At 34.2% G+C, this 16,729-nt stretch overlaps 1 protein-coding gene across 4 annotated transcripts in view; it reads left to right on the top strand.

The window, feature by feature from the left end:
* GPHN (gephyrin) overlaps positions 1–16,729 on the top strand; it is a 551,792-nt gene that overhangs the window by 341,767 nt on the left and 193,296 nt on the right. For all 4 annotated transcript variants that reach the window (XM_018054058.1, XM_018054057.1, XM_018054056.1 and 1 more), the window contains one exon: positions 6,404–6,538. In XM_018054058.1, the coding sequence (XP_017909547.1) occupies positions 6,404–6,538 (135 nt within the window). The remainder of the gene's footprint in view (positions 1–6,403; positions 6,539–16,729) is intronic.

Raw genomic sequence — 16,729 nt, 5'->3', positions numbered from 1 at the left:
GGGGGCTCCAAAATCACTGCAGATGGTGACTGCAGCCATGAAATTAAAAGATGCTTACTCCTTGGAAGGAAAGTTATGACCAACCTAGATAGCATATTCAAAAGCAGGGACATTACTTTTCCAACAAAAGTCCATCTAGTCAAGGCTGTGGTTTTTCCAGTAGTCCTGTATGGATGTGAGAGTTGGACCGTGAAGAAAGCTGAGCACCAAAGAATTGATGCTTTTAAACTGTGGTGTTGGAGAAGACTCTTGAGAGTACCATGGACTGCAAGGAGATCCAACCAGTCCATTCTTTTTTTTATATATAAATTTACTTATTTTAATTAGAGGTTAATTACTTTACAATATTGTATTGATTTTGCCATACATCAACATGAATCCGCCACAGGTATACACGTGTTCTCCATCCCGAACCCCCCTCCCTCCTCCCTTCCTGTCATCCCTCTGGGTTGTCCCAATGCCCCAGCCCCAAGCCTCCAGTATCATGCATCGAACCTGGACTAGGAGAAAAAACTATTAAAAATTCCAACATATGGAGGCTGAACAACATGCTACTGAATAACAAACAAATCACAGAAGAAATCAAAAAAGAAATCAAAATATGCATAGAAACGAATGAGAATGAAAACACAACAACCCAAAACTTGTGGGACACTGTAAAAGCAGTGCTAAGGGGAAAGTTCATAGCAATACAGGCTTACCTCAAGAAACAAGAAAAAAGTCAAATAAATAACCTAACTCTACACCTAAAGCAACATGAAAAGGAAGAAATGAAGAACCCCAGGGTTAGCAGAAGGAAAGAAATCTTAAAAATTAGGGTAGCAATAAATCCAAAGAAAAGAGACCATAGCAAAAATCAACAAAACCAAAAGCTGGTTCTTTGAAAGGATAAATAAAATTGACAAACCATTAGCCAGACTCATCAAGAAACAAAGGGAGAAAAATCAAATCAATAAAGTTAGAAATGAAAATGGAGAGATCACAACAGACAACACAGAAATACAAAGGGTCATAAGAAACTACTATCAGCAATTATATGCCAATAAAATGGACAACGTGGAAGAAATGGACAAATTCTTAGAAAAGTACAACTTTCCAAAACTGAACCAGGAAGAAATAGAAAATCTTAACAGACCCATCACAAGCACGGAAATTGAAACTGTAATCAGAAATCTTCCAGCAAACAAAAGCCCAGGTCCAGACGGCTTCACGGCTGAATTCTACCAAAAATTTAGAGAGGAGCTAACACCTATCCCACTCAAACTCTTCCAGAAAACTGCAGAGGATGGTAAACTTCCAAACTCATTCTATGAGGCCACCATCACCCTAATACCAAAACCAGACAAAGATGCCACAAAAAAGAAAACTACAGGCCAATATCACTGATGAACATAGATGCAAAAATCCTTAACAAAATTCTAGCAATCAGAAGCCAACATGTTAAAAAGATCATACACCTATGACCAAATGGGCTTTATCCCAGGGATGCAAAGATTCTTCAATATCCACAAATCAATCAATGTAATACACCACATTAACAAATTGAAAAATAACAACCAGTCCATTCTAAAGGAGATCAGTCCTGGGTGTTCTTTGGAAGGAATGATGCTGAAGCTGAAACTCCACTACTTTGACTGTCTCATGCGAAGAGTTGACTCATTGGAAAAGACTCTGATGCTGAGAGGGATTGGGGGCAGGAAGAAAAGGGGACGACAGAGGATGAGTGGCTGGATGGCATCACCGACTCGATGGACATGGATTTGGGTGAACTCCGGGAGTTGGTGATGGACAGGGAGGCCTGGCGTGCTGCAATTCATGGGTTGGACACGACTGAGTGACTGAACTGAACTGAACTGAATAGTTAACTATGTAACTCTCAATAAAATTTAATAAAAATTAAAATATTCTGTTCATCAGAATACATGATGAAATTGGAAGGCAAGCTGCATAGTAGGAATCGATATTTATATCATATAAAACTGATAAAAGACTTGCTATCCAGAATAGATACAGAAATTTAATAATTAAAAGAATGACTCAATAAGGGGAAAATTGGGCAAAAGACTTGAATAGGAACTTTTATTTAATAGAGAACATCTAAATGGCTGGTAAACATATGAAAAAGTGTTTTACTCTTATTAACAATGAAGGAAGAAGAAAGCCAGTTTAAGATATTTTTACTGTCCATCACATCTGAAAAAATTATTACTGAGAATACTAGGTAGAGCTAAGTTGTGAAGTAAGACAAATTGTTACTATTCTTTTGATAGACTTTTAAGTTGGCTTAACCAATTTGGGAATTTCTAAAAGACGATATTCACAGCCATCAACCAGCAATTCTGTTTCTGACTGTATATATCCTAGAATTAATGCATATGGGAATTATGATACATGAATAAGAGTCATTGATAATGTCTCTAAAAAGGAAAAATTACGAACACTCTGCAACAGAATAATTGGCTTCCATTATTGATTTTATTTATTTATTACTGTAAGAATTCACAGTGATCATTGAGAATTCCTTGGCCAATGCCTTAGTTATCCTCCATGCTCAGTCATCAGTGCATTTATTCCAGATGTTTATGACTCTCCTAGAGAGATCTTTCCCACTTGTATTTCCCCCTTTTCTTGTCAAATAGGCCTTTCTTCCAAGCACCAAAGAAAAGAATATTAGTGAATGTCTTTTTCTCTCCCCACAAATTTCACTGCTTTATCATCCCCACTTGCTTCTTCATTTCTACTTTTTCTTGTTTACTTGTAGTATCTTATATAATTGTATATCTTATATAATTGCTAGATCCAAGGACATCTTTTCAGCTCTCATCTTACTCCTGTTCTCTCCAATAACTGATAATTTGTAACATCTCCTAACAGTTTCTTCTCTTTTCTCTTCCCTTATGTTTACTCTGTCTTGATTTTCCTCTTTTGTCTCTAACAATTTCTTAAAGATAGGAAGACCAAATAATTTATCTTCCAAACTGAAATACTTTCATACCATCAGCCTTTGGTCTTTTAAATATTTTCCTTAGTTTATTGTATACTTCCAAACTAGTAACCCAAAAGTATATACATCACAATATTTTAAATTTTTATTCATTTATTTATATTTATTTATATTTTGGGGTGTGCTAGATCTTCATTGCTGTGTGGGTGTTCTCTAATTGACATGAGTGGAGGCTAGGCTATAATTGTGGTGTGTGGGCTTATCGTGGTGTCTTGTCTTGTTGTAGGGCAAAGGCTCTAGGGCGTGCAGGCTTCAGTAGTTGTAGCACGTGGGCTCTGTAGCTGTGGCTCCTGGGTTCTAGAGTACATGCTCAGTAATTGCGGTGCACAGGCTCACTTGCTTTGTGGCATGTGGAATCTTCCTGGACCAAGCATTAGCCCCTTGTTATCAAACATGTATCCCCTGCATTGGCAGGCAGTTTCTTATCCACTGTACCACCAGGGAAGTCCCTGTACCTCACAGTTTAATCTTACCGTCTCCCTCAAATTTCCTACTCCTTTGTTTATTGAAGGGGTGGAGGTGAAAACTGTGTGTGTGTCTGTGTGTGTGTGTGTGTAAGTCTGGAAATCACACATGTATACTACTTTGTGCAGATGCTTCATTAGGCACTGAACATACAGTAGTAGCAAAAACTTAGTTCCATCATCATGACAGTGCATTCTGGTATGAGAGAGAGACATTGACCAAACTAGCACGCATATAAATGTAGTATAAGTGTGGGTAATTTCCATGAAGGAAAGAAACATGGAACTATGTGAAATACAGTAGGGGCATTTGACCTTTTTCTTCCCAATACTTGGCCTTTTCTATTAGATGTAAGTGGCAATACATAGCTCTTCTAAATTAGAGAAGAGCTTCTACCTCTGTTTCTTAAAATATTTATTGCAATTCACTATTTAAGTGTACTAGCAGATGGAGCCATTTTTCTTCTCAGAATTCCCACTGCTTTTCATCATAGTTATTCAGATATTGTTCATAAATCACAAAAATTAAGCCCAGAAATTGTGGCAGTACCGTTGGTATTGAGGATGTAGGTACGGAAACTAAATGAAAGAGTGCCTGTGGACGTAGTATTTCCTTTGTGAGAAAGAGATGATGTGTAAAGATAAAGAGCGCCTTTCTAGTCACAAATTCTGGCTGCTGTTTTCTTCTTTCTACATCCTAAGTAATATTTTGATTGAATGTTAATTGCTTATTCTTTCATCATACATATTTCCCTTCTTGTGCATAAAATTTGGAAGTGGTCAGCTTGTCATTTTGAGATTAAAAGACCTATACTCACTAGTACTAGCCCAAAATAAGAACTAAATTATACATAGCCCTAAATAACAAATTTTATAGTCAACATAAATATTAATAATTTTAAAGACAAATAATCCACAGTATTTGTCCTACATTTGTATGTTTTTACAGTAGTGATGTTCACTTACATCAGTTAGCGTATAACATAATAATAACAATAGCTAATATTTATTAAGTATTAACTCCTTGTAGGGGCTTCCCTGGTGGCTCAGAGGTTAAAGCGTCTGCCTGCAATGCGGGAGACCTGGGTTTGATCCCTGGGTCGGGAAGATCCCCTGGAGAAGGAAATGGCAACCCACTCCAGTATTCTTGCCTGGAGAATCCCATGGACGAAGGAGCCTGGTGGGCTACAGTCCATGGGGTCGCAAAGAGTCGGACACGACTGACCAAGCGACTTAACTAACTAAACTACTTGTAAGCACTAGATAATTTATATGCATTATCTTATTTAGCCCTCAGTAGTAATGTGGTGAGGTAAATGCTATCATTTATCCACATTTTTTGGAGAAGGCAATGGCACCCCACTCCAGCACTATTGCCTGGAAAATCCCATGGATGGAGGAGCCTGGTAGGCTGCAGTCCATGAGTTTGCTAAGAGTCGGACACAACTGAGCAACTTCACTTTGACTTTTCGCTTTCCACTTTCATGCATTGGAGAAGGAAATGGCAACCCACTCCAGTATTCTTGCCTGGAGAATCCCAGGGACGGGGGAACCTGATGGGCTGCCATCTATGGGGTTGCACAGAGTTGGACACGAGTAAAGCGACTTAGCAGCAGCAGCAGCATCCACATTTTTTAGATAAAGGAAATGACAGTTTAAAAATTATATCCATCAGTATCCCAGCAGAAGTCACAGTGTACCTAAATGGATAATTGTGAAGAGTTTAGTAAAGGACTATGATATTTATAAAAGCATGGTAAGATTTTAGAGAAAGCAACAAAATGATTCAGCACCCTGGAACTAGTAGTAATTGGTATCATTAATACTCCTAGACCTAATGGGGCAAAAAGAGAGCAGGTAATTGGAATCCAGAAAAGAGCTATAAGCACAGGTCATCTAACAAGGCCTCTGATCTTAGCCAGCCTACAGTGACCTGCTGGAGAGGAAGCCAAGGGAATAAATATCAGACCTTATTCTCCCCCAGCTCTTCAGTTTCCTGATAGTACTTCTTACCTGACCCAGCTAGAAATCAGAGAGCACAAAATAGCTTGTTGATTCTATCTCTACAGTTTAGCTTGGTCCAGAGAGAGTGAAGAAGGGTGGAGAATGAATCTGAAAGGGAAATGGAAAGTATCTAGGAATTAAATAGGTATTAAATGACAGAGCTAGTATATGAATGCCAAACACTTTACTCCTCTCTACAATTCTATACTGCTTCATAAAAAAGCTTTGATGAAATATTATTTGAAATATTATTTGGCCAAGGAAAATATATTGAATCTGAAGATTTCTACCTTATCCCAAATTTTTGGATGCAGTCATACTTAATAAGTTAGACCAAATATCCGAGAGCTGAGCGGCAAAGGGTGTTCAGTCATTTAGTGTCTGACTCTGCATCTCCGTGGACTGCAGCATGCCAGGCTTCCCTGTCCTTCACCATCTCCCGGAATTTGCTCAGATTCATGTCCATTGAATCAGTGATGCCATTCAACCATCTCATCCTCTGCCACCCCTTTCTCTGGCTTTCAGTCTTTCCCAGCATCAGGGTCTCTTCCAGTGAGTCAGCTCTTCACATCAGGTGGCCAAAGTATTAGAGCGTCATCTTCAGCATCAGTCCTTCCAATGAATATTTGGGGTTTATTTCCTTTAGGATTGACTGGTTTGATCTCTTTGAAGTCCAAGGGACTGTCAGGAGTCTTCCCCACCACCACAATTTGAAAGCCTCAATTCTTCAGCACTCAGCCTTCTTTATGGTTCAACTCTCACATCCATACATGACTACTAGAAAAACCACAGCTTTGACTATATGTTGACTATATGTGCCACCCACCCCCGTTCCCCCGCGGGGGAAAAAAAAAATGTTTGGTGTGGGTATTGATTTTGCATGTGATTGGTATTTTCAGCATATTAAACCATACTTGTTCCTCTTGTTCAGATTCCAGACTCCATCATTTCTCGTGGCGTTCAGGTGCTCCCACGAGACACAGCCTCCCTCAGTACTACTCCTTCGGAATCTCCCCGTGCTCAGGCTACATCTCGCCTTTCTACAGCTTCCTGCCCGACACCAAAAGTAAGTATCGTTCCTTGGCACCTTACACCTGCTCTGCTATGTACATCTGGGAAAACTAACCAGTATTTCCCTCTGCTTGTCAAGGTTGGATTGCATGCAAGATATTACAATGAAAAATTAATGGGCTATAACATAGATATCACCTAATGTTTCACAAATTGTTGTATTAGGCCAACAATAGATAGAAATTTCATTCAAAATGCCTACTACCTCACAGCTATGGGTATCACTTTCTGTAACTCCTGTTTCTTTGTTGTAGACTTCTTATTTTTTAGCATACTTATTTGTATAGATATGCAGTTATTTATTTATGCAGAGGGTGAATATGTTTCTGGCCAATAAACAGCAAGATTAACAAAGTAAAATGATGTCACCAAAAGGATTTTTGTTTTTTAACTTGTCCAGGCAGGGGTAACTCCTTGCTCTAGTATCATTCCAAATTTTTTCAAACATATTCAACTTGGAATGTTGCTGCCTAATATTTGGAAACAAATCTAAATTGATAGAAAGTTTTAATGCCAACCTTTGGGGGAGGGAGGAAGTATCTTAGTATTTATTTTTTATAATTTTTCCCAAGTACTGAAGCAGTGAGCCAGGGAGAGGATTAGATATTTATTTGCTGCCTGACATTTTCATGTGTGTGATAAACTGAGTAGCAAACCTAATTATGACTATGATACTTTTTCTTAGAATATCTCTTCCCTGTAAAGTTAGTCATTTGTAGCTTCAAGTTTCCATAGGATGGATGTACTATTGGCATCAGAAGCAAACAGTAACATTCCTTCTTATTTAATAGGATATGATTTTAGCTATCTGGCTATACAGGAAATTTATTTCAGAAATCTGTAGGTAATTTTTCAAACTATGACTTTTTCACTGTCATCAGATTTAAGGATTTATCTAACTACCTTCCTCAATTCCAGCTTTTCTATGAGTTTTATGAATGTTATTGTTGAATTTAACTGGAAGTGATCTCAATCAGTTCTTGAAATGTGTAGTGCTTTTACATTCCATGCTACATCCTTTTTAGCAGTCTTCAGAGTGTGAACTGTTGAATATCATTTTTAGACTTGTGTCAAAAGTCACTGATAATTAATTGTATAGTTTAAAAAAATGAGGTCTTAAATCTTCATGAAGAAAAACTATAAAAACATTCTAGATATAAAATGTTTGTTATATGTTTATACATTGAATGCCAGCCAGCTGAATCTTTAACTGAAGGAAAACATGGAGTTATCAAGACATAAATTGGGTAGAAAAATATCGTCCATATCTTACAAATTTTTAAAACAGAATGATTTATTGTTTGACTTCACTAAATTCCAGCTGTATAAGTTTACTCACTTATGAAGTCTGGGAAACAAGTGAAGCTAAATGTTAAGTCCACTATAAAAGACTACTCATTCATCAAATATTAAGACCTTAATGATTGGAATGTGGAATTATCTAAGACAGTGTATTTTTCTTAGTGTTGTACTGTGTACATAAATAATGAAAACTAAGTTTTATCTAAGTTCTTGGACCTTTTTAAAACTTCGGAGTTACATTTTATTTACCAGGAGAATATTAAATACAGTTAATAAATGCAGTTATTAAATACAGTTTTAAAAATTGCTCCAAATCCACATTTATTATTTTGCTTATTTCAAAACCTTAGGATAACAAGTGGCTTGTCTTGATATTTTTCCATAGATAACACTTAGCTGTTCAAATTGACAATTAATTCAAGTAAAACAGTTATTTTAAAATCTTTTTTTTTTTTTTTCAGAAAATTTTCTTCTGTATTTTTGCCTAGGAATATGAGTCTGTTTCTTTTAAGTAATTTTACCAACACCAAAATGTAACCTCAAAGATAAAATTATTGCTTTGGTGTTAAAGAAGTGAAGACAATTAAATTATTCTTCCTATTGAAAATCTCAAATTATAAGACTGCTTAATTAATGTATACTAGATGCTTTAACAGAGAAGGCGATGGCATCCCACTCCAGTACTCTTGCCTGGAAAATCCCATGGACAGAGTAGGCTGGTGGGCTGCAGCCCATGGGGTCACTAAGAGTCAGACATGACTGAGTGACTTCGGTTTCACTTTTCACTTTCATGCATTGGAGAAGGAAATGGCAACCCACTACAGTGTTCTTGCCTGGAGAATCTCAGGGATGGGGGAGCCTGGTGGGCTGCTGTCTAGGGGGTCACACAGAGTCGGACACGACTGAAGCAACTTAGCAGTAGCAGCAGCTTTAACATGTACTTTTATATCGGTGATAGATGTAATCTCTTCCCCCATAGAGTTTACAGTTTAATCAAAGGTATGCTGAAACAAATAGGTATTTTTTAAATAAATTTATCTAAAATAACCTTTAAAAATTATATTAAATAAAAAATAAAACATTTAAAATAACATAAAAATAACCTTTCAAATTATAATAAATATACTTTTATAATAACTTAATAATGATACATTGAAATTCATGCTAAGAAGTGAAAAAGTGTAGTAGAAAGTAAAAGGAGGGAAATCTCAGATTGGATGATCAGAGAAGGCAACTCTTAGGAGTAGCATTTCACCAGGGACATGACAAATGGTGAAAACAAATTAACAGCTTTTTTGCCAGGTGGAGGTTTTGAGAATTATGTTCAGCAATAATGACCACTTTAATGGTAGTACTCACTAATCAAAAACTCTCTGTAAAACTTCATTAGTAAACAAATAACCTAATTCAGTGACTTTAAAATCCAACTTCAGATCAGTTCTTCTTTATTTTAAATAGTGATTTTTTTCCCCTTTGCATACTAAGTAAAATTCAAGGCTATAGGTTTTAGCACATAAATATATTCTAGATAAATTAATTTTATAGCATAAAAATGTAAGGCAGAGAAGAAATAAAAATGAAGGTCAGGGTTCTAATTTAAATTTTGGGTAAACGATGTTGTTAACTATACTAAGGAATGAAAAAGCAAAGGAAAATTGTTAATACATTTTGGTTTTGAATGTTTTCAGTCTAGGATATGAGACATCCGGGAATATTATCTTGCGCAAAATCAGAACACAAGTTGAGTCTGACATCATTATTGTTACTACATCTTAGATGGAATGTTTATAATTTAGTACATAATACTGTTAGCCAGACCCCATAAAAATCCCCCTCCCATGTTTCAGATTAGGCGTGCAATCTGTCATGTGCAGAAAAAAATGTGCAAATACGTTTTCCTTACATTGGAAATACAATGCAGTCATAAAAGACCAACACTAGAAAGAGCACTTGACTTGTTATTAGAAGTCCTGGTTTCAAATCCTGGCTTCTCTACCTAATAACTACACTGCATTAAGCAAGTTGTTCAACTTCTCTGAGCTTTTTGTCTATAATAAAACTGGTAATCCTTGCCTGCCCAACAGGGTTATTAACTATTAAATAAGTCTTTGCCTGGTGCTGGGAAAGCAGTCGTGGGCAAATAACACTGTTCTTGGCTTTACAGACAGATAAAGCAGGCAACTATAAATTATAATAAAGTCCAATAAATTTTATAATTTAACAGCTGGAGTACAGGATACTCTGGGAATAACCATCAGAAACACTTATCCCAGTCTTTGTGAAAATACGGAAGGGTTAAATAACCAAATTATGATTAAAAACTAACAGTTCTAACCTTTTCCTCTGTAACGTTTTATCACGGGGCAGCATTTAAGGTGGAAACTTCCTGTCCATTTGTATGTATGCATCTATTCCTGTTAGGTCAACAGCTATAATGTTGGTATTACAAATTATTTTGAATTCACATTTTATTTACTCTCTGCAATATTTTATTCCAGATTGTGCTTTAATCCCTTAAGATACTCCACCTATAGTGAAAACATGATCTGTCAAGCAAACCAAGTCTGGATTTCCTTTTCAGTACACTCGTCACAATCTCATAAAGACAGGGTATTATCTCTTCTAAAGTTCCATATAGAATGGCATTGTCTCCAGCAAAAATTTGTTTGCTGGGATGACATAATATATTTCCGTATATGGGGAAATTCATTTCTCCTTAATATCAGATATTTTCTTTTCATGAAATCTGACTGAAATGACAAGTGATTTTCACTCCTTTAGCTTGAGGACTCTGTGAAATGTATTTTAACAACAAACTTGAGATTTTAGTCTTACATTGCCCTAAGTAAAACAGTGCCTAAGCAAAAAAGTCAAATAGTATATAGATTCTATGAATGGGCAATCTCTAGAGGACTCAAAGTCTAAAATGGTAATCGTTTCCCAAAAAATGGTTTGCTAAAAGAATACCTCTATAACAAATTCTGTTTTAAAGTGAATATGATTCACAAATGTAATAAGTTCTGCTTTTCAGTTATGAAAAGCAGCAGCATCTCTTTTAGAATCAAGAAGCTTGACATAGAGAATAATGACCAGAACTGAAAAGGAAAAAAAATCCAGACTTTCAATCAATTCACCACTCCCTATCAATGTCGTCAAAAACAGAATTTTTTACAAAGACCAGTTCAATTTTCCTTTTAATCCCTAAGCATCTGAAGTTTGACTAAAATAAATAGATTAATAAAGGTAATCTCTGCACATACTCCCTTGTACTTCAGAGTTTAGAATAGAACTTTGTGCACAGACTAATCAGCATGTTATTTTTTCTCTTCTTAGATACAAAATATAAATTAATTTTCCTATCTAATTAAAGTTTATAAACTAATTTTTAAATATATATTAAAGTATCCTTATGGAGTATGTGTTCCTTTAATAATAATGTCTAATCTTATATTCAAACAAAATGCAGAATTATAACCTCTCTAGGCTTCTGTTATTATCCTTTGAGCAAAGGAATTTAGATTACTCTGGATAAAGAATATTTTCTTAACTCACAATTTTTAATGCATATATCTGAAAGGGAGTAGATTCCCTTTACATATAAAAATGGCATTATTTGATCTAGTATCAAGGTAGTATTTTCTCTTGGGTTTTTTTTCCTAGTGATATTAGTTTTTACCAACTAGTCTATATTATCACCACTTTCCTTTGTGAACGCCAAGATGATTGTGTAATATGGCTAGTTCATTGTTTCCCAAGTCTTTGGAGACTCAAGAAGTTCTATAATTCTAGCCTGAATCAGGACACTGACTGAGGCCTGCAAATTATTTTCTACTGTTTTTGAGAGCCTAAAGAAAATTAGTAAAACTACACTGACCATCAGGTTTCTTTGCTTTTGTCTGAAGTCATATCAGCACTGGCACATCAACAACTGTTCAGCTGTTAATGACATTGTAGAAGTGTATGGGTTCTACATGTGGAGTCAGCAAACACCAAAAAGGTTGGAAAACATTTTGAATTAATAGTTATTAATGTAATTAGTGTAATTAGTTGTTAGTATAATTAATAATTATACTAATTATTAATTAGTGTAATAAAATGCATCTCTGGACATAAAAATGTAAGTTTTGGTTAACTATCTCATGGAGATGAGGGTTGCTGAGCAATAATATTCTCTACTTTGTTGGTCAGATCCATCAGTTCTCAAACTTAATAGTCTCAGGACCCCTTCACATGCTTAGGAATTATTGAGTACCTCAAAGGCTTATTTATGGAGTCATAGCTGGTGATATTTACTGCACTGATAATTAAAACTTAGAAATTTTTTAAATGTTATTTATTTAATTTAAATTGAGAATAAGACCTTTCTATGTTAATTTAAATAATATTGCTAAGGGTAAAAATAATGTTTTCCAAAATTTTAAAAAATCTACTAGAAAGGATGACATTGTTTTACATTTTTTTTCCTATTCATTTCAATGTCTGGTTTAGTAGACTACAGCTGGATTCTCACATCTGCTTCTGTACTCAGTCTGTTGGAATATATTGTTTTGGTTGAAGGAAACAAATCCAGCCTCACACAGTTATGTGGTTAGAAAATAAAGGAATATCTCAATAGCATTTTCATATAATTGTGGATATTCTTTGATACTACAACAAAATTGTTCAGTTGATAATATACTGAAAGTTAGTTAAATCGTAGAATTTAGCCCTGTCAAGGGGCATTTCATACTCCAATATATTAAAATCTTTTGGACATACTGCCATATATGAAATAGATAAACAGAGACCTACTATATAGCATAGGGAACTGTATTCAATATCTGATAATAACTTATAATGAAAAGGATCTGAAAAAGGATGTCGAGATATATATGTATAAATCAATCACTTTGCTATACACCTGAAACTAATGCAACATTGTAAGTCAGCTATAGCTCAATAAAAAGTTGTTCATCTGGGGAAAAAAAAAATTCATTGGTTGGTCCTGAATGTTTAATGGATCTTATATCCAGGTATGTTTTTGTAATGTATTTTTTTATCACATGGAAAATATAAGTTCTTCCAAGTGTTTACTCTATCAAAATTCATTTTCATTAATATAACCACCAACTCATTAAAAACTCCTTGGAAGCATTGGAAGCTCATGGGTATATCCATTTTCCATAATTTTAATTTTTGCTTAAAACATAGAGTTTTCTTTGGCCAAAAAAAAGCCAACAAACCCTGTTTGTTTTCCCGAAATTGACTGTCTCGTTTCATTCATTTTCAAGAAAACGTCTATCAAACATCTAAGTCTGAATAGTCATAGTTTGTGAGACATTCTTTCAAGCAAAAATAGTGTTCTGTGCAAAACCTGGCTAGTTCAGCTTGCAACTCAAACTATTGCCTAAGTTCTTTATCTTGAGACACCTGTCATTCTTTGTGATACAGCAGAAGTGTTTTGTTTCATTCTTCCTGTTTGTCACACTCAACAGACAAATTTTAACTAAATTGAGTTAGTATTTACTGTTTCATTGAGAGGGCAATGTTAATGAAAACTGTTAGGACACAGGGGTGAATAATACAATAACTATTCACACTATTTGTATCCACTGCCTAGATTTCTACTGTAGTACCAAACCACCATTGCTTTTGTACCATCATTTCAAATGTCAACATAGTGTTAGAGGCAAATAATGTATTGGTATTATTATTAAAATCATTTGACCTTGTGGAACCCTGAAAGAATCTCAGGGACCCTCACAGGTCTGTGGAACAGACTTAAAGAACCACTGGTATAATCAAATGAGTGGAGTGCTTAATGTTTCTTACAAAGCATCCTGGGTCTCTTTTGTTTAGACCAAGTTGCAATGGTATTCTCATTCCAGAGATCTTATCCTTTATGTCAATGACCACCAGTACCATGCTTAATATAAGTGACTCACCCTGACTGATCCAGATTAATTCTAGGAAAGGGAACAGAGTTTCTTCTCCCTGACTCAAAACAATAGAAGACTTCACAACGTCTTTTGAAGATAACAACCAGAAAATACATCTCCAGCTAGCTTTACTCATTTCCAACGTGAAACTACTTCTATATTTGTACAGCAACTAATGTTTCCCTAGAATCTCCTTTTTACTTATAGGTACCCAGAGAGTCCTCTTTTAAGCTATAACTTAGTTGATGGAAGATAATTTTATTAGGGATATCTTTGGGGATGACTTCCTTTTTTATAATTAGTTTGGAACATTTTAAATTGGTGAGATTTTTTAAATAAAAATACAGTTTTCAGTTTTCTAAAAAATCATGTTAATATTACTGGGCCAGATGACATATATTAATACTCAACTGGCTTTCTTTATACCCTCCAGGCTACTTTACTTGTTTGCATTAAGTGCCTGGCTCCTAGAGACTTTTGAGTAACTTATTTCTACTCTCATTCATTACTGTCTAGTTTCTCCTCCTTTATAACAACATTTGTTTTGCTATTTATTCTAGTTTGATAGAAAAACAGATTTTTGAGACTTCAAATAAAGAGTTTTCATATCTTTTCTAATAGGAAAATCACTTTCCAGTATGGTAAACTGTTTCGTATTTTGAAGAAAACTAAAATAAGATAGTAATAATGTATTTTAGCTGTGAATTTAATGAGTAAAGGGCTGTTTACTTAGCCCTTTATGAAACAGTAAGTAGCTGTTTCATAAAAACAGAGAAAATCAGCAAAAAAATATGTGGGGGAAAATGTACTCTCGCTAGAAATCTATTAAAATTTTTGTAGTCAAATTGATAACGTTTTAAATTATAATCACTGCTATCATGAGCAGTGACATGAATATTCCTAGTCACACTAGCAGAAATATAAATTTGTATGACATTGCAAGCAAGCTATATATTTTTAAAATATTTTGTTTAACCAATGGTATTATTTCCAGAAATTTTTTGGTGGAAATTATCAAATGGAGAATGAAAGATTTAATTATAAGATTATTTATCACAGCATTATTCATATTCAGGAAACAGAATCAACCTTAACTTCTGTGGTTAAATAACTTACTATACATATGTATATATGAGTTATTTATATAATCTAAAAAGTAATATTTAGGAATATTTAATGGCATGGGAAAATGCTCAAAATAAAATATGTAGTTTAAAAAAGTAGTAAACAAAATTAGAGATTAAATTATAGGTTATTTTATAATCTAAATTTTTTACTAGAGCAGAAAAATATAAGTTTCTCTGGTTTTGTTATTTAGACAGGATCTGGTAATGACAAGGATGGGTGTCTTTTGCCTGCTTCATAAAGCCAACTATTTGCTTGTGTTTATAATTGTATTTATACCAGGATACTTTTATGTGCAGGCTAAACCATTCTATTCCTAATCTTATTTGATAGAAAAATTATATTTCAGTTGAAGTTTGAATACAAACTTTTTTCTATCTGCTATATAAATAATAAATAATTCTTCAGAACATACACTATACTATTTAAAAGTTATCTATTCCAAAGTACCTAATAACTCTATTATACTGCACCTATAATGGGCTTCTTAATTTCTTTATAGACAGATAAGAAATTTGGGGGAAAAAGATCATGGGTTGAATTATTCTCCAGATAGTGGGCAGGAAATAGCATGCTTAAAAGTCTAATTTTGTATAGATTGCATGATTTCAAAATCAAAGCTATCATAGAAACTTAGGGATCAAAATAATATGTGTAATAAATGTCTAGTAAAATAAAAATATTTGAAATGATAATAAACCATTAGAAATCATAGCCTTTCAAATAAAGGATTTCCTAAGTATACAATTCTTTTGTAAGCCAGGGGGCATTTGGTAGATCTGTGACTTGCTACCAAGATTCTTATTTTTGACTTCTTATTTCTTCATTATTCTTTGCAGTATTTCCTTGATCTTCTCTATTCTTTTATTGGTTTGCCTTTCTCTAGAAATGCATTAGATTATTTTTCCTTGATGCACAGAATTACTGCTTCTCTTATTTTCATTTCTTCCTTCCTTCTTTTTTACTTTGCCTTAATAAATCGCAAGTGAAACAGAATTATTTTACATGAAGCACCAGTTTTACTGAAAGGCCTAAATTATAGTGAATTGAAATATTAACCAAATCCCAAAAAGAATTTCTTTATTCACAAATTTGTTTAAATTTTGAATTCTCAAGTAAAACTTTTTAAAAACCTCCTTCTCCGATCATAACTATGAGGAGTCTATAGCTGTATCAATATATATTAAGTGATATTGGTTAGAAGACAATTTCTAGGAAAAAAGTTTTATTTTCTGTCAGTGATACCCATAGTTTTTTTAAAAAGTGGCGTATTAAAAATGTCTGTTTCTCAAGGTAGTTCTAAATGTAAATTAGGTAAATTTGTTTCTAAAAACAAAACAGTCCCTAGGACAATCAAACAGAACTGTTTTTTAAATCTACACAATCTTAATCAATATAAAATATGTTAAGGGAGAAAAAGGGGAAATCTACAAAAGTTATTCTGTAGATGAGAGGCCAAATTTAATGAAGAGATCTCACAGCCAGATAATTTAATACCAGCTATTTACTTTTTTAAAAATTATAGGTCTCTAGAAAGCTACTGATCCTAAGACCTGAGTTCTCTCATCAGTAAAACAAATGTATAAAATATATAACCTTTTCTCATAATTCTTCAACAAAATCTTGCCACTGAAAAGAAGTATTAATGCATACACCTAGTGATATGGGCACTTACCTTAACATGACTTTTACAATCCAGAAATTTCTTGAAGTTTCATATTTTGTTTCAAAAATTAATATGAAGATGATTTTATACTCCAAAATCTTATATGTTTGCCTTTGAAAAAATATTGACATTTTGTTTACAACTACTTATTATTGGCAAGAGAGATAAGGGTGAG

This window comes from Capra hircus, chromosome 10 (genome assembly GCF_001704415.2).
Source record: "Capra hircus breed San Clemente chromosome 10, ASM170441v1, whole genome shotgun sequence".
NCBI lineage: Eukaryota > Metazoa > Chordata > Mammalia > Artiodactyla > Bovidae > Capra > Capra hircus.
Note: the sequence above shows the minus strand (reverse complement) of the source record. Positions and strands in the feature narration are given on the sequence as shown.